This window comes from Podarcis vaucheri, assembly GCF_965113315.1.
Source record: "Podarcis vaucheri genome assembly, chromosome: 4".
In the NCBI taxonomy this organism is placed as follows: Eukaryota; Metazoa; Chordata; class Lepidosauria; order Squamata; family Lacertidae; genus Podarcis; species Podarcis vaucheri.
The window spans coordinates 3,837,887-3,863,279 of record NC_138762.1 but is presented as its reverse complement, the minus strand read 5'-3'; the positions used below and the strand labels follow the sequence as shown (position 1 = coordinate 3,863,279).

Here is a 25,393-nt window from a genome sequence, read left to right as displayed (position 1 = left end):
TTAAGGGGTACCACGTCACTCTAGCGGTTTCCCCAACCTTCAAAGCACCGGTGCTCTTTCAAGTGAAAGAGCTCACCCTTCCAGCAGAACGGGCAGCCAACACGGTTTTCTTTAACAAGAACATTTTGTAAATCCTCTGTCGAATTTGCTGGGTCTTCACACTGTACACAACAGGATTAAGAAGTGGAGGGACCGCAATGTATATGTTGGCCATCAGCATGTGGACAATGGGAGAAAGCTGCTTCCCAAATCGATGTACCACACTGAGGCCAATCATTGGGACATAGAAGATCAAGATAGCACAAATGAGAGAGACGCAGGTGTTGAGAGCCTTGAGGCGCTCTTGGTGGGATGCAATGCTCAAAACAGTCTTCAGGATCAGGACATAGGATATGAGAATGATAACAACATCCAACCCCAAAGTAGACATGACTATTACCAAACCATACAAAATGTTGACTTTTGCACCAAAACAGGCTAACTTCATTATGTCTGGGTGGAGGCAATATGAATGAGAAAGCACATTAGATCTGCAGAAAGGGAGCCGTTTAATAAGAAATGGAAATGGGAAGCAGACAAGGAGACTTCTGCAGAAGATAGCTATAGCTATTTTTGCAATGACTGAATGTGGTAGACGTATTCTGTACCTCAGTGGATCACGGATGGCGAGGAACCGGTCATAGGCCATTGACACAAGAATGCCTGAGTCCATCTCTTGAAATATGTGGATAAAGAACATCTGGCTGATGCAGCCATTGAGTGGGATTTCTCTCGAGTCAAACCAATAGACCCCCAGCATAGTTGGCATGGTGGAGATGCAGAGGCCCAGATCCGAGCAGGCGAGCAGGCAAAGGAAGAAGTACATGGGCTCATGGAGGCTTTGGTCAATCTTGATGACATAGAGGATCATGAAATTCCCAAGCAGAGTCAGGGCGTAGAGCACAAACAGTGGGAAGGCCACCCAAGAGTTCTTCTCCTGCATCCCAGGGATGCTAATCAGGACAAAGGTTTGGTGGCTCACAAGGCTGTCATTATACCCAGGGATGGATGACATGGCACGCAAAAAAAATAAAAAAAGGGAGGATTCTAAGGAGTCATAAAATTCTTATTCTGACACAAATTTACAGATTCTGTAAATTTGTATTCTGAAGAGGGATAAATTTCCTAGTTTAGCCCACTAGGAAAAATAATATTGGAGCTTCTATTCAAAGAAGGAAGAGAAGTCCTGATTCCTGCCTCAGCTCACCTTCTCCCCTGGCCATAGACCACCCCAACATCAGCATCAAAATCAGTTCCCAACAGTCTTCCAACTTTGTGCAGTGGAGTAGAGGTCACAACAGTGTGGCTTTCAAAGATTCAGTCTCCCAAACTCTCATCTGCAAAATAGGAATAACATTCACAGTGTAAGAGTTAAATTAGAACTCATAGAGATAAATCACTAGACGTATAGTATTATTGGAGAAGGACAGGACTGGCCTCACCCCATGTCCTCCTCTTATGAGGAGACACCTTGATATGGAGCTTCTTCATTTTGCAGCCCTATCCAGTTGATGAGAGGATTGTGATCACAGAATCATAGAAATGTAGAGCGGAAAGGACCATGGGGAACATCAAGAATCATAGAATTGTAAAGTAGTGACTGGAGTCTAAAGGTTGGGGGGGGCAGAACAAAGATACAAATAACACTGAATAAATGGTCCTTAAAAAGAGACTAAGGTGCTTCCAAAGAAAGCAAATATATGTTAAGAGTACATAGTTCAGGAGAGATTGCACAAGCCTATTCATCAATAGAGGTGTTCAAATGCTTTATAATCATATACTTTATTGTGGCAACTCACCCTGGGAAGGGCAGGAAAGAACTAAAATAGGTAACAATGGAAAGAAAATCTAGGGGAAACTCAGCCAGATGGGTGGGGTATAAATAATAAATTATTATTATAAATTATTATTATAGAAGAGAAAAAAACTGCAGCCCACCACAACTTTCCATTCTTCCTCACTGAGTGGTCCTGCAGTCCTTCTGCTGTGTAGTCCTTCTCCCCCTCCTTCCTTCTGGAAAGCAGACCCCCACCCCCACCCCCAAACACAAGATAAAGCAGAGCAGTACAACCTCCGGATTATTGACTCCTGATCCAGGAAATCAGATGTTTTCTTGACCAGCACAACGCCCCCCATTTCGAAGTTCCAAATTAAACCCCGTCTCTTTCTGGCTGACCCAGTATGAATGGCAGCCTATTTACATTACTCAGGGAAACGTCTCTGAAGTCAATCGGAGGAAAACACATCTGTTTGACAGCTCATGCAGTACTTTGCTGTTACCTGACTTCATGGCACAGCCTGTGAAGCGAACATGCTTTCTCCCCGGGGCAACGCTGATCCTGCCTGTGCTGCTGTAAGAGGGATTCTGCCCGTAATGTTTGTGGAGTGTAAAGAGTTGTTGAAAAACTCTTTCCCCTCAGGGAGACAAGTTGCCCTCAAACCGGGAGACAATTGCTGAATCCTGTGAGAGGAGATCTCGCAAATCCCAATGGCAAGTATTAGGTAATCTCTGTGGATCCTGCACAAGGACCTGGAGTTCTTGTCTCAGAGGCGTTCTAGGGATCACTCTGTGCTCCTCTCCTTTGTATAACCAGAGAAATGGGAGAGGTACAGAATATCTTAACAGAGAGGTCTCATCATCCTTGCAAAAGTGAAGACCCTTAAAACCTGGGTCTGAGTAAAATAATTGGGTTCTTGTCATGAAGGTCCCAAAGAGGTTTGGTTAGCAGACCATTCTGACCAGGGAAGTGCACACAGGTTTGGTGCTGTATGAGTTCAACATGCTGCAGCACTTACAATGCACGCAGCAGAATTCTTCTGCAGCTTCCAGACTTCCCTGGAGCACATTGCAATAAGCTAATTGGGAGATGACTACAGACCTTCCTTCTGTAGTTAAGCCATGATTCTGGAAGTGGAACCATTTGATGACAGGTTTTCAGAATAAAATCAGTTGGCTTATCATTTCCACACATTTAACCCAGTAAAAATAGACTGGAAGCTGGAGTTAAACCACTGGAACCATTTCTTTAAAAACCTTTGAAATGAGAAGACTAAAGAAAAATAATAATAATGGTGAAACTAAAATTTCTATATACTTTAAGTTTCTTGGGTTACAAAAAGTACATATATATGTATTTTCAAATCACAAAGTCCTTTTCACAAATTAGTTATATTCCGTGTGAGACTTTAATGCTGTATACTGTATAAGGTTGGGAGAAAAGAGAGGTGGGTGGGTGGCTCTTTGTAGTGTGATGGTGCATAAATGTCTTGGAAAATGCTTAGCAGGGCCAGTTTTGGGGTGGAATTTAATACCTATTTATTTATTTTGCATATTTTTGTAGGACTAGTGTCCGAAAGGGTTGAATTATGGGACAATCCCATCCCATGTGGAGATAGGTGCATTTGGAGGTGCAGTCTCTCCAGCATTTTTGTGAGGTTCCTGTGTGTATCAGCACTAATGTACGTGGTGCTAAGTACCATCTATAGATAAGTTTCAAGGTGAGTTCCCTCCTTTTGGCTGAGATAGATTTAAAGGGAGGTTTAAGGACTGAACCTGGTAAGAGTATTTCATTTTGTGTCCTTTCAGGCTTTGAGTTCCCTTATGAACCACATTCTGTTCCCTTTAGCACAGAATTGTCATTTGGAAAAGCTATCAACCCCTGGTTTTCTTTAACGAGAACATTTTGTAAATCCTCTGTCGAATTTGCTGGGTCTTCACACTGTACACAACAGGATTAAGAAGTGGAGGGACCGCAATGTATATGTTGGCCATCAGCATGTGGACAATGGGAGAAAGCTGCTTCCCAAATCGATGAACCACACTGACGCCAATCATTGGGACGTAGAAGATCAAGATAGCACAAATGTGAGAGACGCAGGTGTTGAGAGCCTTGAGACGCTCTTGGTGGGATGCAATGCTCAAAACAGTCTTCAGGATCAGGACATAGGATATGAGAATGATGACAACATCCAACCCCAAAGTAGACATGACCATTACCAAACCATACAAAATGTTGACTTTTGTGCCAGAACAGGCTAAATTCATTGTGTCTGGGTGGAGGCAGTATGAATGAGAAAGCACATTAGATCGGCAGAAAGGGAGCCGTTTAATAAGAAAGGGGAGTGGGAAGCAGACACAGAAAGCTCTGGACAATATAGCTATTCCTAATTTTGCAATTGCAGAATTTGGGAGAAGTGAGGTGTATCTTAATGGATCACGGATGGCAATGAACCGGTCATAAGCCATTGCCACAAGAATGCCAGACTCTGCCCATTGAAACAAATGTATAAAGAACATCTGGCTGATGCAGGCATCAAGTGTGATTTCCCCTGAGTCAAACCAATAGACCTGCAGCATAGTTGGCATGGTGGAAATGGAGAGGCCCAGATCCGAGCAGGCAAGTAGGCAAAGGAAGAAGTACATGGGCTCATGGAGGCTTTGGTCAATCTTGATGACATAGAGGATTGTGAAGTTTCCCAACAGGGTCAGGGCGTAGAGCACAAACAGTGGGAAGGCCACCCAAGAGTTCTTCTCTTGCATCCCAGGAATGCCGATCAGGACAAAGGTTTGGTGGCTCACAAGGCTGTCATTGAAACTGGTGATGGAGGACATCGTTCCCCAAGTGTGTTTGTTGGGAAAATGCTAAGGAATAAAAGTCAAATGAATATTAGAAATCTGGTATGATTTTGCAGGCTCTGTCCTAGTTTAGTCCAACATCAGATATTGTATTAGAGCTTCCAAACATTAGAGCCTTCCAACTCTGACATATGATTCACTCTTCTAAGCCCAACCAGTGCCAGTCTTATGATTTATTTGTTTGTTATTTACAGAGTTTTTACTCCACACTTTTGCCAAAGGGGATCTCAATCAGCTTCTGAAGTTCAGTTGTAAGAGAGTTTCTGCTCTCAGATTTAGATATAAAATGATGTGACAGAGAAATGCATGGGAAGGAAGCAGAAGAAGCTATTCCACACGTAAAGCTACAGTTCTTGCAGAGACTACCTGTGGCAGCCTGTTGGAATGTCTACTCAGCCTCTCTTGTGGAGAACTGATGGGAGCTGGTCTTTCAGCAAATCAGTGGGACAGCCCTGCTTTTCTTCCACTCTATTCTGCAGCCTGATGGGAGTTTAGAATTATTTGTGTAGCTCATGGATCCTAAAGCCAGTTTGATTGCACTGAAAGGGAAACTGGGACACTCCCTCCACCACTGATTTGTGCAGCGGCTGTAAGTCTGAACTGGGAGCTGATAAACCATTTTGTTGAAAATCTTCCATCAGCCATGAAGTCGTTGTATACCCTCAGTAGGAATCCGCAATCCCAGCATGAAAATACTGGTTTACACTGCAGGGATTTTGTGAAGGTTACTGAGGAAAAAAATACCTGAAGTTTTCTGATGGCTTGAATATTGTGTCTAAGGGCTCAGTGTTGGAGGTGGCCATATGTGACTTTTGCAAATTCAGAGTCTCTTAGTTTCTCATCTGCAGAACAGTATTATTGTTGAATTAGAAATGCTGTACAGTGGTACCTCGGGTTACAAACACTTTGGGTTACAGACCCTGCTAACCCAGAAGTAGTACCTTGGGTTAAAAACTTTACCTCAGGATGAGAACAGAAATCATGCAGTGGTGGTGGCACAGCAGCAGCAGGAGGCCCCATTAGCTAAAGTGGTACCTCAGGTTAAGAACGGTTTCTTAAGAACAGACCTCCGGAACGAATTAAGTTAGTAACCAGAGGAACCACTGTATCTAAATGGCAGAATGGATAACTGTGCAGCTGAAAGAGGCTGGTTTTACTCCACCTCCTCTTCTGTCAAGGAACCTGGAAACCAAGGTCCTTAATTTTGGAGCTCCAGGGGGCAAGTGGGTTGGGGCCAGATATGACCAGAGGCTGAAATCAGTTTAATATATATATATATATATATATATATATATATATATATATATATATATATATATATATATATATAAAGTGCATAATCAAAAAGCTAGTGATTGTATTTCAGTGTGTTCAAGATGTTACCATATTCCTAAAACATACCAAAGGAAAATCAAAGGCACATTACAGTATACATAAATTCAACTTGGGGAAGGAAAATATAAGGAACCGTGTATGCATTTGAAAACACATTTGGACACAATGATTACGGGGGTGTGGAGGATACAGAAAATAAGCTGAGAATTAATTCAAGGAGTGCATGTATAAGCTAAAGCAAAGAATGCTCATTAGCATATGATGCTGAATACACTACCATTCACATAAGTTGAACTTTCAAATCAGCCTTTTCATGCACGTTTTCTGTTCGTTCTGTTGTTTTTGCTAAGAATTAATTCAAGCTGCTGGTATACATGGCTTAGGTCCAGTCTACCTGAAAGATAGATATTCTCTCATGTGAATCTGCCTGGGCTCTGAGATCTTTGGGGGAGGCTCAGTCCCACCCCCCTCCTAGACACATTTGGTGGGGACACAGGAGAGGGACTTCTTGGTGGCTGCTCCCAGACTTTGGAACTCCATTCCTTGGGATGTTCTATTGGCTTCCTCCTTCATATCCTTTCACCAGCAGGTGAAGACAGATTTATCCCTGCAGAACGTTTGGAGCTGACTGTTTTTAAGGAAAGGGCTGATGCTAGGATGTTTGTATTGGTCTGAGCAACAAAACGTCCCCCGTCCCCCCATTGCTTAGTCAGAATCTCTTTTCTTGTAATTTCATTCCACTGGTTTAGGCCCTCCCCTCCAGAACAGGAGAAAACAAGCTTGCTCCATCCATGGACAGCCCTCCAGCTATTTGAAGATGGCTATCAGATCACCTCTCAATCTCCTCTTCTCCTGGCTAAACATCCCCAAGCCAATCGTTCTTGAGGGGCCACCCACAGAGCGTTCCCTAAACACACCTTGACTTTGAATCATCTAGGCTTCACAGCTGAATTTTCCACCAGCATCCTTCCTGTTGGTCCCACCTGGCATCCCAGGTGCATATATCATGCTGTGACCGGACTTCTCTTCCTTCTGCTGGGAACAGGTTGTTAGATTATTCTTATATTACTATTTAGAAGTACCCAGTGACTCCATTAATAATGGGTTAGGGTCCGATAATGTTCTTGGTATTATTTCTATTTTTCTTACTATTAATTCCGATTCTTTAGATATCCAGATGGCATCATTTCTGGCACTACTTCCATGCACATGTGAATAAAACGTGAATTCCCTATCTAATAAATGTTTATTTCTCCAAATATTTATTAAATTCAGATTTTCTGCCATTTCACAAAAGGTTTTCGGAAGCCTACCTTCTTTGGCAGAAATGTCAAAGATCCATGGAGCTCTAAAGCAAAGACTTAAAAATGAAACTCTCAGGGAGCAGCTGGACTCTTGGTCTGTTTGTGCAGGGCTGTTCTGAGGTTCTTATGCTATCCATACTTAAGTGATACAAGCTCTGTCATTTCACAATACTGTGAGAGATCTATCTGGAACCGATCAAAAAGTTTATATCTCAAACAGCGCTTTGCACATACCTGACTTTATGGCATGGTCCATGTGACACGTTTTCCGCAGCAGCAAACACTAAGCCTGCCTTTGCTGTTCCAGGAGAGATTATCCCTGTGCCTTTTTATGGTGTTGACAATTATGGTAAAAATGTTCCGCCTCTGGGAGTGAGGCTGTCTGAAAACTGCCAGAAAACTGGTGTGCCTCAGGGGCAGGAGATCTCTGAAACCCAGGGGGCAATTACTCGGAAATCTCTCTTCTTCTTTTTGAAATAATTTTTATTTGATTTTACAATTATAACAATACAAAATACATATCCATATTTAGAGAGTTCTCTGAATCACCAGGCTTCCCACCCTCCCCTCCATGGGTCCTATTGTCAAGATAGATAGATAGATAGATAGATAGTTTATTACGGCCATAGGCCCACATTCAATACATCATACAGCAGAACAGGTGTAACAAGATAAAATTAATAAATTAAATTACGTTTAAGTCAAGTACATCTCAATCCGTAAGTTTCTAAATTCCATTAAAATAAGAACGATATAGCGCTTAAAGTATCAAATTATCAATATAAATCAATATTATTTAGGCAAAATCAATAATCATAGAGTAATCCATTTTTCTTTTTATATGCTAATACTGTTATCAGAAATCTGGCAACAGGAAGGGACCTACTCGGGTCAGAATCTTGCAATAAATGTATTAGCTGTGTTTCCAAGGAGTCACCTGAGATTTCCAATAATAAAGGGGACAAAAATCTGCTCCGAGAAACTGTATGTAGTGAACAGCAGAATAGTATATGTTGTAAAGATTCTATAGATCTATTATCACATACACACACCGCTGAGATCCGACCATTGGAAAATCTATTATTCAGGACATTGTCAACCTTTTCAACTGCATCTTATTTCATAATCCATTTTTTATATCTTTCCATATTGCCCATGATATTTGCTCCATTACAAGTGTTATTAGAATCCTGCCAATGTTTCCATCTGCTTACAGTGCTCTCCTAGATATATTATAATCTCCCCCCTTTCTTTATTGAACTTTTTGTCTTCTTGGTTCCTGAGCTTTCCGGTCAGTTTTGCCATTTTGGCGTAGTCCATCTGCCATTCTTCTCTGGTAGGGCAGTGTTTCCCAACCGGTGTTCCGCGGCACACTAGTGTGCCGCGAGACGTTGCCTGGTGTGCCGTGGGAGGGAGGCGGGCGAGTCGGGCGGCGAGAGGCGGGGCGGCGGCGGCGAGGAGAGGCCGCCCAGCGCGGGGCTCTCGCCGTCTGCCTGCCTGGCTGCCTGCGTGGCGCTGACATCACGGGGCTGTAACGTGCCCCACATAGGCACACGCGGGGCGGCGAGCGAGCTCCCTCCCACATCCCATCGCCGCTCGCTTCGGCCGGCCTACTGGGCTGTCGCAGGCGGAAGGCCTGCGCATGCGCGAGATTTTCGCACCTTCGGGATTCCCTTCATGCCTTCCTCCTCCCGGGTCCTTGAGAGCGCGGGAAGCGGCAGCGCGAGACCGGCGTTGAGCCTAGTAGGTATTGCGCTTGCCAAGGCAGTCATTTGGGAAATGAAAACTTGCAAAGCAAGCAACCAGTTCAATCTGAAGTACGTGTATGCTTAATATCCTGTATCTGAAACCTGTTCTGCCCCCTCCCCCACACTTGGTGCCATTTTCATCTACACATGCAGCAGAGTAAGTTGACCCAGAATAGTACCAATTCAGATGGCAGATGGGAGAATGACAGTGCTGAATGCTTTCCCATGTAGAACAGTCCCTGCAAATAAAAACCTAGCATATTTGGAAGAGGGATGCTAGCCTAACCATTACCTTCTATGCTGTTACTTTTTTATTTTTTATTTTTACATAAGTAAAAAGTGACCTTTCCCCATCTGGCATGGTGGTGTGCCTCGAGATTTTTTTCATGAAACAAGTGTGCCTTTGCCCAAAAAAGTTTGGGAAACACTGTGGTAGGGACTTTATCTTCTTTCCATCTCTGGGCTAGTAGCATCCGTGCGGCTGTTGTCACATACATAAAGTCTTTTCTGCTCCTTTGGGATCTTGGCATCTACAATTTCTAATAAAAACGCTTCTGGGTTTTCTTTTTAATAAAGGTTATTTTAAACATTTTTTCCCATTATATATCATTTCCCAGAATGCTTTTATTACTTTACACGACCACCACACCTGCTTTTTCTTTACATTTCCAGCTGGTATTTGTACTTGTCTTATACATTTTTGCTAATTTACTAGGAGTCAAATACCACCAGTGCATCATTTTCATATCGTTTTATTTCAGAGTACAACATGCTGAGAATTTCAAATCAGTTTTCCATAACCTTTCCCAATCTGAAAGTTTAATATTATGCCCCAAATCCCTCTCCCAGTGTATCATTAGATTTAACCTGTTCATCTTTTGTATGCCATTCCAGGAGCAATCTGTACATTTTCGACAGTAATTTTATATTATTTTCTAACAAATCTTTTTTCAAATCTTGAGGTCTCATAGCTGAAACCTTTCTTTTTGTCTATCCTAAAAATATTATTTAATTGGTGAAACTGTAATTAATTAGTTAATAAATTCCTTAATTCTTCAAAATCTTTCAGTTTCAGCTGATGTTCTACTTCACTTAGCAGCTCCCTGTATTTCCCAATTACTTCTCATGTTTAGTTTTTCCCAGAGATGTCGCTTCTAGCGGGAAAAGCCACCACGGTGTTTTCTGTTCTAGTAAGTTTTCATATTTTCCCCAAACAGTAAAAACTGATTTTATAACTAAATGATTCTGGAACCCTTTTTGTACTTTTGCTTTTTCATAGCAGAGATATGCATGCAATCCAAATCTGTTATTATGTCCTTCCAAATCTAGAATATTTATGTTTTTCAATATTATCCATTCCCTGAGCCAACAGAGGCAGGATGCCTCTTAATAGAATTTTAAATCTGGCAGGGTGGAGCCCCCTCTTTCTTTAGCATCTGTTAATAATTTATATTTTAGTCTAGGTTTACCCCCCTGTCAGATAAATCTAGAATATTTTTTTTTTGCCATTCTTTGAAATCTCTACGTTTTTCTTTATTTCTTTCCAAGTAGCTGTGTAATTATCTTTAAAAATATTTATATTCTTAACTGTTAACCATACACCTAAATATTTAACTTTCTCTCTCTACATAAATCAGTGGTTTGCTGTAGGTCCTTTTTATATTGCTCTGTCATGTTTTTCACCAAAACCTTATTTTTATTTTTATTTAATTTGAAACCTGCCACATGACCAAATTCCTGGATCCTCTCCAAGACTCTTGGTATGCTACTCTTCAGATCTTCCACAGTAATCAGAAGGTCATCTGCAAAAGCTTTCAGTTTATATCTTTAACCATTATTCCTCTTATTGTCTCATCTGATCTGATATCCCTTGGCAATGTTTCTAACACTAAAATAAACAATAACGGTGACAGGAGACACCCTTGTATTGTCCCCTTTGTTATTTTACATTTTTCAGTCATCACATTATTGACAATCAACATAGTCTGTTGGTCTGAATAAATTGCCTCAATACCTCTACCAAATGCCTCTCCAAAGTTCATCATTTCTTTTTTTCATAAATGACCATGAGACATTGTCAAATGCCTTCTCTGCATCTATAAACATCAATGCAGCTTGTTTTTCATTCCTGGCCCCAAGATATCCTATAATATCAATTATATTCCTTATATTGTCCTTCACCTGGTGGCTTGGTAAAAAACCAGCCTGTTCATGATGAATTAAATCCTTTAACATCCCTTTTATATGATTTGCAAATAATTCATAATCATTATTTAATAGAGAAATCGCCCTGCTTTGGGATCAATGTAATATAGGCCTCTGTCCAAGACTCTCGTACTTTCCCGATATTTAAAATCTCATTCATTACATCTTTAAGCGGTTGTACCACATACTCTTGTAGATTACTGGGAAATCTCTAAAGCTCCTGAGCAAGGTCCTGGAGTTCTGCTCCAGACGTTCTGGAGATCTTGTGTGTGCTCCTCTCTTTCATAAGGGTAGACAAAGGAGATGTGCCCAGATGGGGGAGAAATTTGATTCTGTTCACATTTAAAAGTGGAGTTACTACTACAAGCACATTAAATGCACAATATTTGTGGGGAAAGGCCTACAGAAAATCCAGTTGTCTAATGGGATCTATATGAAGTTAGCTGTGTCTCTGCAAACCATACAAATCTTGACTTTTGCGCCAAAACAGGCTAACTTCATTGTGTCTGGGTGAAGATAGTATGAATGAGTAAGCACATTAGATCGGCAGAAATTGAGCCATTTAATTAGAAATGGAAATGGGAAGCAGACACAGAGACTTCTGGAGGAGATATGGTTCAACCCATCCCTAATTTTAAACCACTTTATCAAATAATTATCCTTCTGTGATAAAAGGCATTTCAAAATAAATATCAACCCCTACTTTTTCTAAACTGGAAAATGTTGCATAACCTCTGCCGAATCTGCTGGGTCTTCACGCTATACACAACAGGATTGAGAAGTGGAGGGACCATAACAAAAATGTTGGCCATCAGCATGTGGATAATGGGGGAAAGGTGTCTCCCAAATCGATGTGCCATACTGATGCCAATCATTGGCACATAGAAAATCAAAATGGCAGCAATGTGGGCCACACAGGTGTTCAAAGCCTTCAGACACTCTTTTTGGGATGCAATGCTCAAAACAGTCTTCAGAATCAGGACATATGATACAAGAATGATGAATACATCCAAGCCTAAAGTGGAAATAATTGCTATCAAACCATACAAAACGTTGACTCTTGTATCTGCACAGGCTAACTTCATGGCATCTTGGTGGAGACAGTAGGAATGAGAAAGGACATTGGATCGGCAGAAAGGGAGCTTTGAAAGAAGAAAAGGGGGTGGGAAACAGATACAGAAACTTCTGGAAAAGACAGCTATGCCGATTTTTGCAATTAACGTATTTGGGAGACGTGATCTGTATCTCAGTGGATCACGGATGGCAATGAACCGGTCAAAAGCCATTGCCACAAGAATGCCAGACTCTGCCCATTGAAATGAATGGATAAAAAACATCTGGCTGATGCAAGCATTTAATGGGATTTCTCTGGAGTCAAACCAATAGACCCCCAGCATAGTTGGCATGGTTGACATGCAGAGTCCCAGGTCCGAGCAGGCGAGCATGCAAAGGAAGAAGTACATGGGCTCATGGAGGCTTGGGTCAATCTTGATGACATAGAGGATAGTGAAGTTCCCAAGCAGGGTCAGGGTGTAGAGCACAAACAGTGGGAAGGCCACCCAAGAGTTCTTCTCCTGCATCCCAGGGATGCCAATCAGGACAAAGGTTTGGTGGCTCACAAGGCTCTCATTGAAACTGGTGATGGAGGACATCATTCACCTAGTGCTTTTGGTGGAAAGATATTAAGGAATAAAAGTCAAACGGATATTAGAAATCTGGTATGATTTTAAAGGTTCTGTCCTAGTTTAGTCCAACATCAGACATTGTATTAGAGCCTCAAAACCCATTCGAAAAAGAAATATTCCAACTCAGACATATTATTCCCTCTTCTAAGCCCATACAGTGTCAGTTTTATGATTTATTTGTTTGTTATTTACAGAGTTTTAATCCACACTTTTGCCAAAGTGGCTTCTGAAGTTCAATAGTAAGAGAGTTTCTGCTCTTAGGTTTCTATATAAAATAATGTGACAGAGAAATGCTTGGGGAGGGAAGCAGAAGAAGCTATTCCGCACTTAAAGCTACAGTTCTTGCAGAGACTACCTGTGGCAGCCTGTTGGAATGTCTACTCAGCCTCTCTTGTGGAGAACGGATGGGAGCTGGTCTTTCAGCAAATCAGTGGGACCTGCTTTTCTTCTGCTCTATTCTGCAGCCTGATGGGAGTTTAGCATCACTTGTGTAGCTCATGGATCCTGAAGCCAGTTTGATTGAGCTGAAAGGGAAACTGGGACACTCCCTCCACCACTGATTTGTGTAGTGGCTGTAGGTCTGAACTGGGAGTTGATAAATCTAAACATCCCAAGCCAATCGTTCTTGAGGGGCCACCCACAGAGCGTTCCCTAAACACACCTTGCCTTTGAAGCATCTAGGCTCCACAGATGAAGTCTCCACAAGCATCCTTCCTGTTGGACCCACCTGGCATCCCAGGTGCATATATCAGTCTGTGAGCGGACTTGGTGACCTCTTTGACACTTCTCTTCATCCTGCTGGGAACAGGTTGTTAGATTATTCTTATATTACTATTTAGAAGTACCCAGTGACTCCATTAATAATGGGTTAGGGTCCGATAATGTTCTTGGTTTTATTTCTATTTTTCTTACTATTAATTCCAATTCTTTAGATATCCAGATGGCATCATTTCTAGCACTACTTCCATGCACATGTGAATAAAACGTGAATTCCCTATCTAATCAATGTTTATTTCTCCAAATATCTATTAAATTCAGATTTTCTGCCATTTCACAAAAGGTTTCCGGAAGCCTACCTTCTTTGGCAGAAATGTCAAAGATCCACGGAGCTCTAAAGCAAAGACTTAAAATTGTAACGCTCAGGGAGCAGCTGGACTCTTGGTCTGTTTGTGCAGGGCTGTTCTGAGGTTCTTATGCTATCCATACTTAAGTGATACAAGCTCTGTCATTTCACAATACTGTGAGAGATCTATCTGGAACCGATCAAAACGTTTATATCTCAAACAGCGCTTTGCACATACCTGACTTTATGGCATGGTCCATGTGACACGTTTTCCGCAGCAGCAAACACTCAGCCTGCCTTTGCTGTTCCAGGAGAGATTATCCCTGTGCTTTTTATGGCGTTGACAATTATGGAAGAAACGTTTCCCCTCTGGGAGTGAGGATGTCTGAAAACTGCCAGAAAACTGCTTTGTCTCAGGGGAAGGAGATCTCTGAAAACCTGGTGGCAATTACTCAGAAATCTCTAAAGCTCCTGCGCAAGGTCCTGGAGGTCAGCTCTGGGCCAGATGTTCTGGAGATCTTGTGTGTGCTCCTCTCTTTCATAAGGATAGACAAAGGAGATGTGCCCCAATGGGGGAGAAATTTGATTCTGTTTGCATTCAAAAGTGAATCTATCCGATCCATACTTTCTGGAACAACACCTATGCCCTTCCTTACCAGCAACCCTTCATGCTGAGATATCACACCTCCTTGAAGATCTTGGGGAGCCTCAAGTTTTAGACCTTATTACAAATGTTTGGCTAGTTTTGTGGGGGGTGGGAGGAAGAACAAAAGAGGGTGGAGTGAAGGTGGGCTGGCAAGGGAGCTGGCTTGAATGGAAGCCATCTTTGCCATGAGAAATTGAGGGAAGATTGAACCGCTCAACCCGGGGGGGCGGTCTACCTCTAAAAGTTTTGCAACAAAGTAGGGATGGGGGTGGACTTTGAGTAGTTCCACAATTTGGAGTGAACCTCCTCATTGGACAAATGAAGGGCTGTGCTTGGATTGCAATGGGGACAGGCAAATTAGACTGTATGCCTAGAATCTGTACAAGCAGAGATTCCTCCAACTCATATTTTTTAATTTTTTATGATGTGGTCCAAGGAGACCCCTGGTTCTTTCTCCCCTTGCTTTCTAACAAAAATGGTTTCTAGATGCTTGCAGCACTTAGGATGCAAAAAGGTAAAGGACCCCTGGTTAAGTCCACTCAAATGGGGTTGCGGTGTTCATCTCGCTTTCAGGACGAGGGAGCCGGCGTTTGTCTGCAAACAGCTTTCCGGGACATGTGGCCAGCATGACTAAATTGCTTCTGGCACAATGGGACATCATGACAGAAGCCAGAACGCACGGAAACGTCAATTACCTTCCCGCCGCAGCAGTACCTATTTATCTACTTGCACTTTTTGGCATGCTTTCAAACTGCTAGGTTGGCAGGAGCTGGGACAGAGCAATGGGAGCTCACTCCATCGCGGGGGAAACCCAACATGGTCACATTTGACTTCAGAAGAGGACATTTCCCCAAAATGAGGGAATTGGTGGTGAGAAAAAAGCAAGTTAAAAGGCAAAGTCAAGAGGGAGGTGTTTAAAAACACAATATTAGAAGCTCATCTGGAATGTGTACCATAGAGTGAAACTTTGCCTACTTTCAAAGCAAAGAACTTAACAGGTCACTTGAGGTCATATCAATATTTTACCAGCCTCAAATACCTGAGAGTATGAAACCGTCTTTCCTGCTGCTGCATCACCCGTCTCTCACCTGGATTCATTGAACAAGTGAAACCCTCACTGCACTGCTGTCAGAACATCTTTCTTATGTTTAGTCTAAATTTCATGCAATTTGAACTTTTTGGTTCTTGTCCTGCCCTCTAGAGCTGTAGAAGACAAATTTGCCCCGTCACCTCTATTCAACCTGCACTTTGAACCTTGGAAGATGGCTATGTGATCTCTCAAACATTATGATAGTTCACATGACATTTCCTTATACCACATGGGTAGTTACTCCCAGTGGTATAACTGTGGTGCAGGGGTCAGCAAACTATGGCCCGGGGGCTGGATGCAGCCCCCTAGGCTCATAAATGCAGAATTGATTGCTGGAACATTTCCCCGAGAGCAAACTTCAGGTCCTTGCACAGGACCTTAGAGGTCCCCCTAGCAACTGCTGCTGGGATTGCAGAGATCTCCTCCTTGTGGTATTCAGCAGACTTCTGGCAGTTTGAAACAGTCTCCCTCTGCCTCTCGCTGTGTGTTTAAGGATCTCATGGCTTATTTCCACCTCTGGAATGGATCGCCTGGAAGCTGCAAAGGAGGGATTCTCACATTTAGGGTTCTGGATATGTTCTGCATACTCCCATGATCTTTCTTCAAGACCATACCCCTTCCACGCAATTAGGTATTGCAACTTCTTTCTTCACATCCCGGTGTTTAGATTTTGTTCTACTTCATGCTCTTCCTCTCCTTCTACCATGAAGGGAGGCAGAGGTGCTTGTCTAGGTGCCTGGTAAGGGTGTGCCGGCATGACAGGCAACAAAACTGATCTGTGGAAGACAGGGTAAATCTTCATAGATACAGGTAGTTGGAGCCTGAAATTCACAGGGTTGGTCCACAACTTCAAATGGGACTACCTTCTGTGGGTTCAGTTTCCTGCATCTGCCCTTCTGTGGCAAATCACTTGTTGACAGCTACACCTTATCTCCCACCTTAATCTCAGTCCCAGGTTGTCGGTGCGTATCAGCCGATCTCTTATAGGCCTCTTTGGCAAAATCCAAATGATCTTTCAGCAAACTCTGTATTGCTGACAGTTCTTCTATGAAGTCTTCTGCTGCAGGCACTGACAAGAGTGTCAGTCAGGGTTGGGAAGGTGTAAGGATGGTATCCATAGCCGGCAAAGGAGGGGGTCTTCTGTGCTGAAGCATGAGGAGCATTGTTGTATGTGAATTCCACCAAGGGAAGCTTGGATACCCAATCATCTTTTTGGTAGTTCAAATAGCACATAGGCACTGCAATGTGGCATTGATCCTTTCCAACTCTCCATTCGTTTCTGGATGCCGGGCCAAGGCAAGACACAACTCCACTTTGAGAAGCTGCACAAGCTTCTTCCAGAACTGCAGGTGAACTGGGTTCCCCTATAAGACACAATCTGTAGTGGGAGACCGTTCAACTTGAATACATAATCTACAAAGAGCTGTGATGTTTCTTGGGCTGTCTGAAGACCCCTCCAAGGCACAAAGTGTGCTAAACAGATGCAGAAACGACACAGATGCAGAATAGGCTGGATGGGTTCTCCATAGGGAGAAATATTAACACTTTATCTTCCTCATATGGCAGGATTCTCCTCTGGGAGAAATATCAACCCCTACTTCTTTTGAACTGCAATATGTTGCAGTCCTTTGCCAAATCTGCTGGGTCTTCACCCTGTACACAACAGGATTAAGATGCGGAGGGACTGCAAGAAAGATGTTGACCATCAGTATGTGAACAATGGGGGACAGATGTCTCCCAAATTGATGTACCAATGGGACATCGAGCATTGGGATGTAGAAAATCAAGATGGCAGAAATGTGGGTGACACAGGTGTTCAGAGCCTTGAAACATTCTTCATGGGATGCAATGCTCAAAACTGCTTTGTAAGTTAAAGTGAACACCTTGGGTTTGATAGCAAATAGGCAAACACACAGTTCTGCGTGTGTTACTTTGCTATTAATGTGCTATACAAATGTTCCTACATGGGGCTAGTCATCTTTTTCTTTTTTGTCTATTTACCTAGGAAGGAAAATCAAGAAATACTTTCACTTCCTGGGACCAGATTAGAAGGCTTTCTACCCATCTAACCATCCAGTTACTGGCTGCTCTACATAACATTAAAAGGGTGAGTTGGGCGATTAAAGACAGAAAGCATCCCTCAGACTGCCTCATAAGTAGAAATTGTTGCATATATTAATATTGTGCCGTCTGAAGCGACTGGAAGCAGAAGAACTGACTTCTTTGGAAATGAAGCATTGTCCAAGCATTGACAAACTTTTACTGGAAGAACTCTTCAAATCAAAACACAAGCATCAAATGATACATCACAAAACTATCCATACAATGTCTTCTTCTGTCCAGCACAGCCTCAGCATCATAGAAAGTATGATATAATCCAAACAGAGCTACATGTAACAGAATCCATTTCCCCGGTGCAGTTTTCCTGGAGAGTTCCATTTACATTCTTCGGTTCTCTGCCCCATTAAGAGAAGGGGACACCACCCTTTCAAGAAGATGAATTTGCAACTCAATACAGATATAAATATTATGGAGAAAGCCCTTTGTTTCATGGGGGAAAAACTTATCAGAATGAAAATTGACAAGATAATGCAATCCCAAATCTTTGTATGGAATTTTTTGTGTGTCTGTCTCTCTGTGTGCTTGTGTATACTGAGCAGAATTGTTTAGGACATTAAAAAAAATACACATGGAAAAAAGGATGAAGATCAGTTATTAATTGGATACAAAAGCAGCATGTGGTGAATCCATCTATTACTAAGAACAAAACAATTTTCTCCTTCCTTTGTCACAGAATTCTTCTTTGAAAGATATACAGTGGTATCTTGGGTTACATACACTTCAGGTTACATACGCTTCGGGTTACAGACTCCGCTAACCCAGAAATAGTACCTCAGGTTAAGAACTTTGCTTCAGGATGAGAACAGAAATCATGCACCGGTGGTGCAGTGGCAGCAGGAGGCCCCATTAGCTAAAGTGGTGCTTCAGGTTAAGAACAGTTTCAGGTTAAGAACGGACCTCCGGAATGAATTAAGTACTTAACCTGAGGTACCACTGTATCTTTTCTTTAATTGCAAAATGTTGCATATCCTTTGCCGAATCTGCTGGGTCTTCACACTGTACACAATGGGATTGAGAAGTGGTGGGACAGCAACAAATATGTTTGCCATCAGCATGTGGACAATGGGGGAAAGATGCTTCCCGTATCGATGTGCCACACTGATGCCAATCATTGGGATGTAGAAAATCAAGATGGCAGAAATGTGGGCCACACAGGTGTTGAGAGCTTTCAGACACTCTTTTCGAGAAGCAATGCTCAAAACTGTCTTCAGGATCAGAATATAAGATACAAGAATGATCAGAACATCTAGCATTACAGTACACATGACTATAATCAAGCCATATATGATGTTGACTCTTGTGTCTGCACAGGCTAACTTCATGGCATCTTGGTGGAGACAGTAGGAGTGAGAAAGGACATTGGATCTGCAGAAAGGGAGCCGTTTAATGAGAAATGGGAACGGGAAGCAGACACAGGAACCTCGGGATAAGATAGCTATACCTATTTTTGCAATGACTGAATTCGGTAGAAGTGATTTGTATCTCAGTGGATCACGGATGGCAATCAAGCGGTCAAAAGCCATTGCCACAAGAATGCCAGACTCTATCGCTTGTAATGCATGGACAAAGAACATCTGGCTGATGCAAGCATTGAATGGGATTTCCCCAGAGTCAAACCAATAGACCCCCAGCATAGTTGGCATGGTGGACATGCACAGGGCCAGATCCGAGCAGGCAAGCATGCAAAGGAAGAAGTACATAGGCTCATGAAGGCTTTGGTCAGTCTTGATGACATAGAGGATCATGATGTTCCCAAGGAGAGTCAGGGTGTAGAGCACAAACAGTGGGAAGGCCACCCAAGAGTTCTTCTCCTGCATCCCAGGGATGCCAATCAGGACAAAGGTTTGGTGGCTCACCAGGGTCTCATTGGAGCTGGTGATGGAGGACATCATTCCACAAGAGCGTTTGGTGAAAGGACTTGGAGAAGTCCTAAAATTGATCTGCATATTAGAGATTCTGGCATTATTTCACAGATTTTGTAAAGGTTCTATTGTTATTCTAAGCAGGCACAAATTTCTTAGTTTTCTCCAACACAAAATGTTGTGTTAGACCCTCCAAAGAAGGAAGAACAGTCCCGAATGCTCCTTCTTCCCTGGCTAAGCAAGACCCAGACTCTATACTGAAACCCATTCCCCAAAATCTTCCAACTCCCACCAGTGTGAATTTCATTATTTAACTCATTGCCTAAATCACTTATACCTTTTTATGTAAAAAAAGACCCCCAAATTATTATCATTCTTGAGTACTAGACATTGCAATGTGTGGCCTGGGCAGCTATACTGTTTTTGAGTCCAAGAGACTCCCAAAGAGTTATTGCTGAATATTGGCTGTGGAGGTCAAAGAGTGTGGCTTTTGCAAATTCATCATCCCTCAGTTTCTCATCTGCAAAGTAGACATAAGAATCACAGTTCAGTTGTTGAGTTAGATAGGATATACCTTAATGACTGAGTGCATAACAGTAAAAGGAAAGGAGAGGCCACATGTCTCGTCTCACCTCCTTCTCTTTTGAGAAGACACCTTGATTGTGAGCTCCTTCATTTTGCAGCCCTACCCAGTGGGCAAGAGGGATGTGATCGGATATAACCAGAGACTGAAATCAGTGGGTAGAATATTGATTGATTTATCATTTCTATAGAAAAACATCACTGAATGAGAAAACAGATTTTCTTGCAGAGGATATAACAAACTGAGCTCTTTACAAAAGAAAATAATTCATATTAAGAGTTAGGGTCAAGGAAACCTTCATGTTTAAGAGGCATCTAAAGCTTATTATTGCCCCTGCTTCAAGAATTATCTGAGGAAGAGCAACCAGGGGTTGGGGGCTCTAAGATGGCCAACTTTCTCCTTTTCCACCAAATGGCTCTCAGCTGGTTGTGGAATTAAAAATGTGAAATTTCATCAGCTGGAAACCAGGGAGTGCACTTGTTCTTGTGAGAGGCATCATACTTTGGCAAAGCCTTTTCCCCCGGGGGGAAGTCACAGCAACTCAGTTCCAGCACCTCCCATGTGGGCAACCTCCCAAACTGCAAGGAAAAGCGGATTTAATCCACTTTAAATGTGTGAACCTAAATCTTTGATGTGTGTTTGACTCACTCTCAGGAAATACTGACCATCTGCAGATATCCAAATAAAAATAAGAGCGGCATAAAATCGTCTGTGGAAAAGATGGAGCAGAAGGATCTAACCCAGTGTAAAAAGATTGTGAAAGGCTGGAAGAATTGGCTTCTGGACCCAGTTGACAGAGCGCTGACTGATATATGCACGCACCTGACCTTTGGTGTGATGGTGTCTCTGTTGTCTTTCCTGCAAGTGCTGAAAACCCTCCTCTTCCAACAAGCCTTCCAAGTCGACGTCTCAATCCCTGTCTGCAACTGCATAAGAACTGCTTTTACCAGTTTTATAAACGGAACAGTTCTTAAATGTTTGTATGGTATTTATATTGGGATTTTTAAAAATCTTTTACATGTGGAACTCTTTGCAACTGTTTCCACAGTTTTCTTGTTTTATGGCTGAAATTGTTCTATGCGCTTGATAATTGTATATTTTATTGTTGTAGCCCACCCCAGCACCAGAAATCAAAGAGACAAATGAATAAATAAAATGTAGAAGATTGTTTTACCATTGTTTATGGCTGTCATTGTCCTCAGTACCCCAGGTCAGTGGACCTCAGACCCCCCCCCCAACAAAAACCCAAGAGCAGAGCAATGCAACTCCAACGTATGGGCTCCTGTTTCAGGAAGCCAGTTGTTTTCCTGAATGGTGCAAAACCTCCTTCCAATATGAAATCAAATTAAATGCCAGCCTCTCTCTGGCCTGCCCAGGATGAATTGTAGCATTTTCAGTGTGGTTCCACCTAAAGAATCCCTGACAGGTGGCCACCTAACCTCTGCTGGAGAACCTTCAAGAAAGGAGAGCCCATCATCTTCTGAGGGAGACTGTTCCACTGCTGAACAGCTCTTACCCTAAGAAAGTTCTTTGAAATGTTGAACCAGAATCTTATTTCTTGTTGTTTGAATCCATCCACCCGGGTCTCACACTCTGAAGCAGCAGAAGACAAGCTTGCTCCATCTTCCATGTGGCAACCCTTCAGATATCTGAAGATGGCCATCATATCGCCTCTCAGTCTCCTCTTATTATCTTAATGCTCATATTGAAATAAAGGTAAAGGTAAAGGTACCCCTGCCCGAACGGGCCAGTCTTGACAGACTCTGGGGTTTGTGCGCCCATCTCACATCTATTGGCCGGGGGCCAGCGCTGTCCGCAGACACTTCCGGGTCACGTGGCCAGCGTGACAATGCTGCTCTGGCGAGCCAGAGCCGCACACGGAACGCCGTTTACCTTCCCGCTGGTAAGCGGTACCTATTTATCTACTTGCCCCCGGGGGTGCTTTCGAACTGCTAGGTGGGCAGGCGCTGGGACCGAGCAGCGGGAGCGCACCCCGCCGCGGGGATTCGAACCGCCGACCTTTCGATCGGCAAGCCCTAGGCGTTGAGGCTTTAGCCCACAGCGCCACCCGCGTCCCACCCATATTGAAATACCAATAAGCAAAAAGGCCTCTGATTGAGATATGCTCCCTGACCTTAAAACACTATAAAATAAAACCTGGTAAACGAATCAGAACCAAATAGAAACCAACTCCATCATCTCATGGCCTCATGATTGGGGAAGACCTTTGCACTTACCTGATTCTATAGGACAACCCATAAACCTGAAAAGAGTTCTCCCATGGTGGACACTGAGCCTGCCTTTGCTGTTCCTATATGGACTCTGTCTCTGCTTTTTATGGCATTAAGCATGATAGAAAAACTGCTTTCCTGCAGGGAACCAACCTGCCTCTGAACTGCCAGAAAACAGCTGAACCCCAGTGGGAAGACATCTCTGAAATCCCAACAGCAATTACTAGAAAATCTTCACAGATTCTGCATAAGAAGCTGCAGTTCTGCTCTCAGAGGCATTCAAGAGATCACTCCCTGCTCCCATCTTCCATCAAACCAGAGAGGTGGGATGCAGACACATAATATATGAAGAAGCAGAGAGTTGGAAGGGATCCTGAGGGTCATCTGGCCCCAACCTCTGCAATGCAGCAATCTCAGCTAGAGCATCCACAACAGGTGGCCATCCAAACTCTGCTTAAAAACCTTCAAAGAAGGGGAGTCCAAAATTTCCCCAGGGAGACCATTCCACAGTTGAACAGCTCTTACCCTCAGAAGTTCTTCCTGATGTTCAGTTGGAACCTCCTGTCTTGTAACTTGCAAAGGTTGTCTAGGCAGTAAAACCTGGCTTAGTTACAAAGTTGTGAAACTTCCTAAATGATTGGAACTCAAAAGAGGCTGGTGAGAGCCATGCTGTTTGAGGCTTGATTACCTAGTTACTCCCAAGGTGAGGGGAAGTGGGCATAGCAGGATAGTTTACTCTATGGTATTAACCCCTTCGTGCAGTAATTAGACTTAAGCATGTTGGTTTTATTTTATTTTATTTATTAAATTTGTATAGCACATTTCATCCGTAGATCCTAGGGTGGTTCACAAAAAAAGATAAAAGTACAAAAAATACATAATAAAAACAGAAACAAACCAATAACGCACACACACACACACACATTTAGAAGGGTATAGGATGACAATCAGCCAAATACCTGGTGGAAGAGAAATGTTTTGGCCACCCACCCCTCACTCGGACAGATGCTCAAGGAGGATATCACTGTGGCTGCATATCCCACAGTTGGGACCCAATCTGTTTAGCGCTTTGTACATTAAAGTTAACACATTGAATTGGGCCCGTCAGCAATCAGGCTAACAAGCTGTTCCCATAGGATTGGTGTTCCATGATCCCTTCCTGCAGCACCACTTACAATGCATGCAGCTGAATTTGGAATCAGCTGCAACTTCTGGACTGTGCTGAAGGCTAGCCCCTCATAGATCACATTGCAAGAAGCCAGTTGAGAGGTGGCTGGAGTGCTGTGACAGGACTCCTTCTGTGGCTGAACTCTGCATCTGGGAGTGGAGCCACTTGAACCCCCTTGGGCATTGAAAACAGGACCCCCCCTCACTTTCTTCTCTGCCCTAAAATCAAGGTCTGAAGTGTGCAGAATTGTTTAGGAAGTTTCATTATTAAAAAAGGACAAAGGCCAGCTATTAAACAGATATGGAAGCAGCATGGGATGGATGCATCAGTCCATTAAAAAAAAAAAAAACCTTTCTCTTCACTTTATCACAAAATCCTTCTTTGAAAGAAACATCTTTTCTTTAATTGCAAAACGTTGCACATTCTTTCCCGGATCTGCTGGGTCTTCACGCTGTACACAACAGGATTGAGAAGTGGGGGGACAGCAACAAAAATGTTGGCCATCAGCATGTGGACAATGGGGGAAAGGTGTCTCCCAAATCGATGCGCCATACTGGTGCCGATCATTGGCACATAGAAAACCAAGATGGCAGAAATGTGGGCCACACAGGTGTTCAGGGCCTTCAGGCACTCTTGATGGGAGGCAATGGTCAAAACAGTCCTCAGAATCAGGGCGCATGACACAAGAATGCTCACAACATCCAACCCTAAAGAGGAAATAACTACTGCCAAACCATACAAGAGGTTGACTCTTGTGTCTGCACAGGCTAACTTCATGGCATCTTGGTGGAGACAGTAGGAGTGAGAAAGGACATTGGATCGGCAGAAAGGGAGCCGTTTAATAAGAAAGGGGATTGGGAAAATAACGCAAAGGCCTCTGGACAAGACGACAATGCCTATTTTCACAATTACTGAATTTGGCAGAAGTGATCTATATCTCAGTGGATGACGAATGGCAATCAAGCGATCAAATGCCATTGCCACAAGAATGCCAGACTCTATCCATTGAAAGGTATGGATGAAGAACATCTGGCTGATGCAGGCATTGAATGAGATTTCTCTGAAGTCAAACCAATACACGCTCAGCATTGTTGGCATGGTTGACATGGAGAGGCCCAGATCCGAGCAGGCAAGCATGGAAAGGAAGAAGTACATGGGCTCATGGAGGCTTGGGTCAATCTTGATGACATAGAGGATAGTGATGTTCCCAAGCAGAGTCAGGGTGTAGAGCACAAACAATGGGAAGGCCACCCAAGAGTTCTTCTCTTGCATCCCAGGGATGCCAATCAGGACAAAGGTTTGGTGGCTCACAAGGCTGTCGTTGAAACTGGTGATGGAGGACATCATTCCCCGATGTTTTTCTTCTTAGAAAGATTCTAAGGAGCCAGAAAACTGATATGAATATTAGAGGTTCTGAAATGATTTTACAGATTCTGTAAAGCTTATATTGACATTCTGAACAGGCAATCAAAGTTTCTAAGGTAGATTTGTTCTGTACCGTCACGTGTCCCAAACACATTGTTGAGACTGGAGGCAAGTCTCCCTTAAGTACGGACTTGGCAAAGAACTTTTAATTTCTGGCTCCGCCTAAACTCAAATCCCCCCGGTTTACTATCCCTAGTACTTCAAGACTCCCATAAAAGTGCCTGGCTTAAAACCGTCTATCAAAAACTTCAC

At 43.0% G+C, this 25,393-nt stretch overlaps 4 protein-coding genes across 7 annotated transcripts in view; 1 reads left to right on the top strand and 3 right to left on the bottom strand.

Annotated features, from left to right (window-relative positions):
* LOC309530300 (uncharacterized protein) overlaps positions 1-25,393 on the top strand; it is a 670,922-nt gene that overhangs the window by 117,066 nt on the left and 528,463 nt on the right. The window lies entirely within an intron of this gene.
* Positions 59-25,063, bottom strand: LOC309531554 (uncharacterized protein; the record flags this gene model as incomplete). The annotated part of the gene is made up of 5 exons (XM_082221146.1): positions 59-1,086; positions 2,320-2,404; positions 16,690-16,820; positions 18,804-19,812; positions 24,131-25,063. The coding sequence occupies 5 exons, from the start codon at positions 25,061-25,063 to the stop codon at positions 59-61; spliced, it is 3,186 nt and encodes a 1,061-aa protein (XP_082077272.1).
* Positions 3,692-4,651, bottom strand: LOC309530511 (olfactory receptor 51H1-like; the record flags this gene model as incomplete). The annotated part of the gene is made up of 1 exon (XM_082219535.1): positions 3,692-4,651. The coding sequence occupies one exon, from the start codon at positions 4,649-4,651 to the stop codon at positions 3,692-3,694; it is 960 nt and encodes a 319-aa protein (XP_082075661.1).
* Positions 11,960-12,922, bottom strand: LOC309530508 (olfactory receptor 51H1-like; the record flags this gene model as incomplete). The annotated part of the gene is made up of 1 exon (XM_082219532.1): positions 11,960-12,922. One exon carries the CDS (start codon positions 12,920-12,922, stop codon positions 11,960-11,962), a length of 963 nt encoding a protein of 320 aa, XP_082075658.1.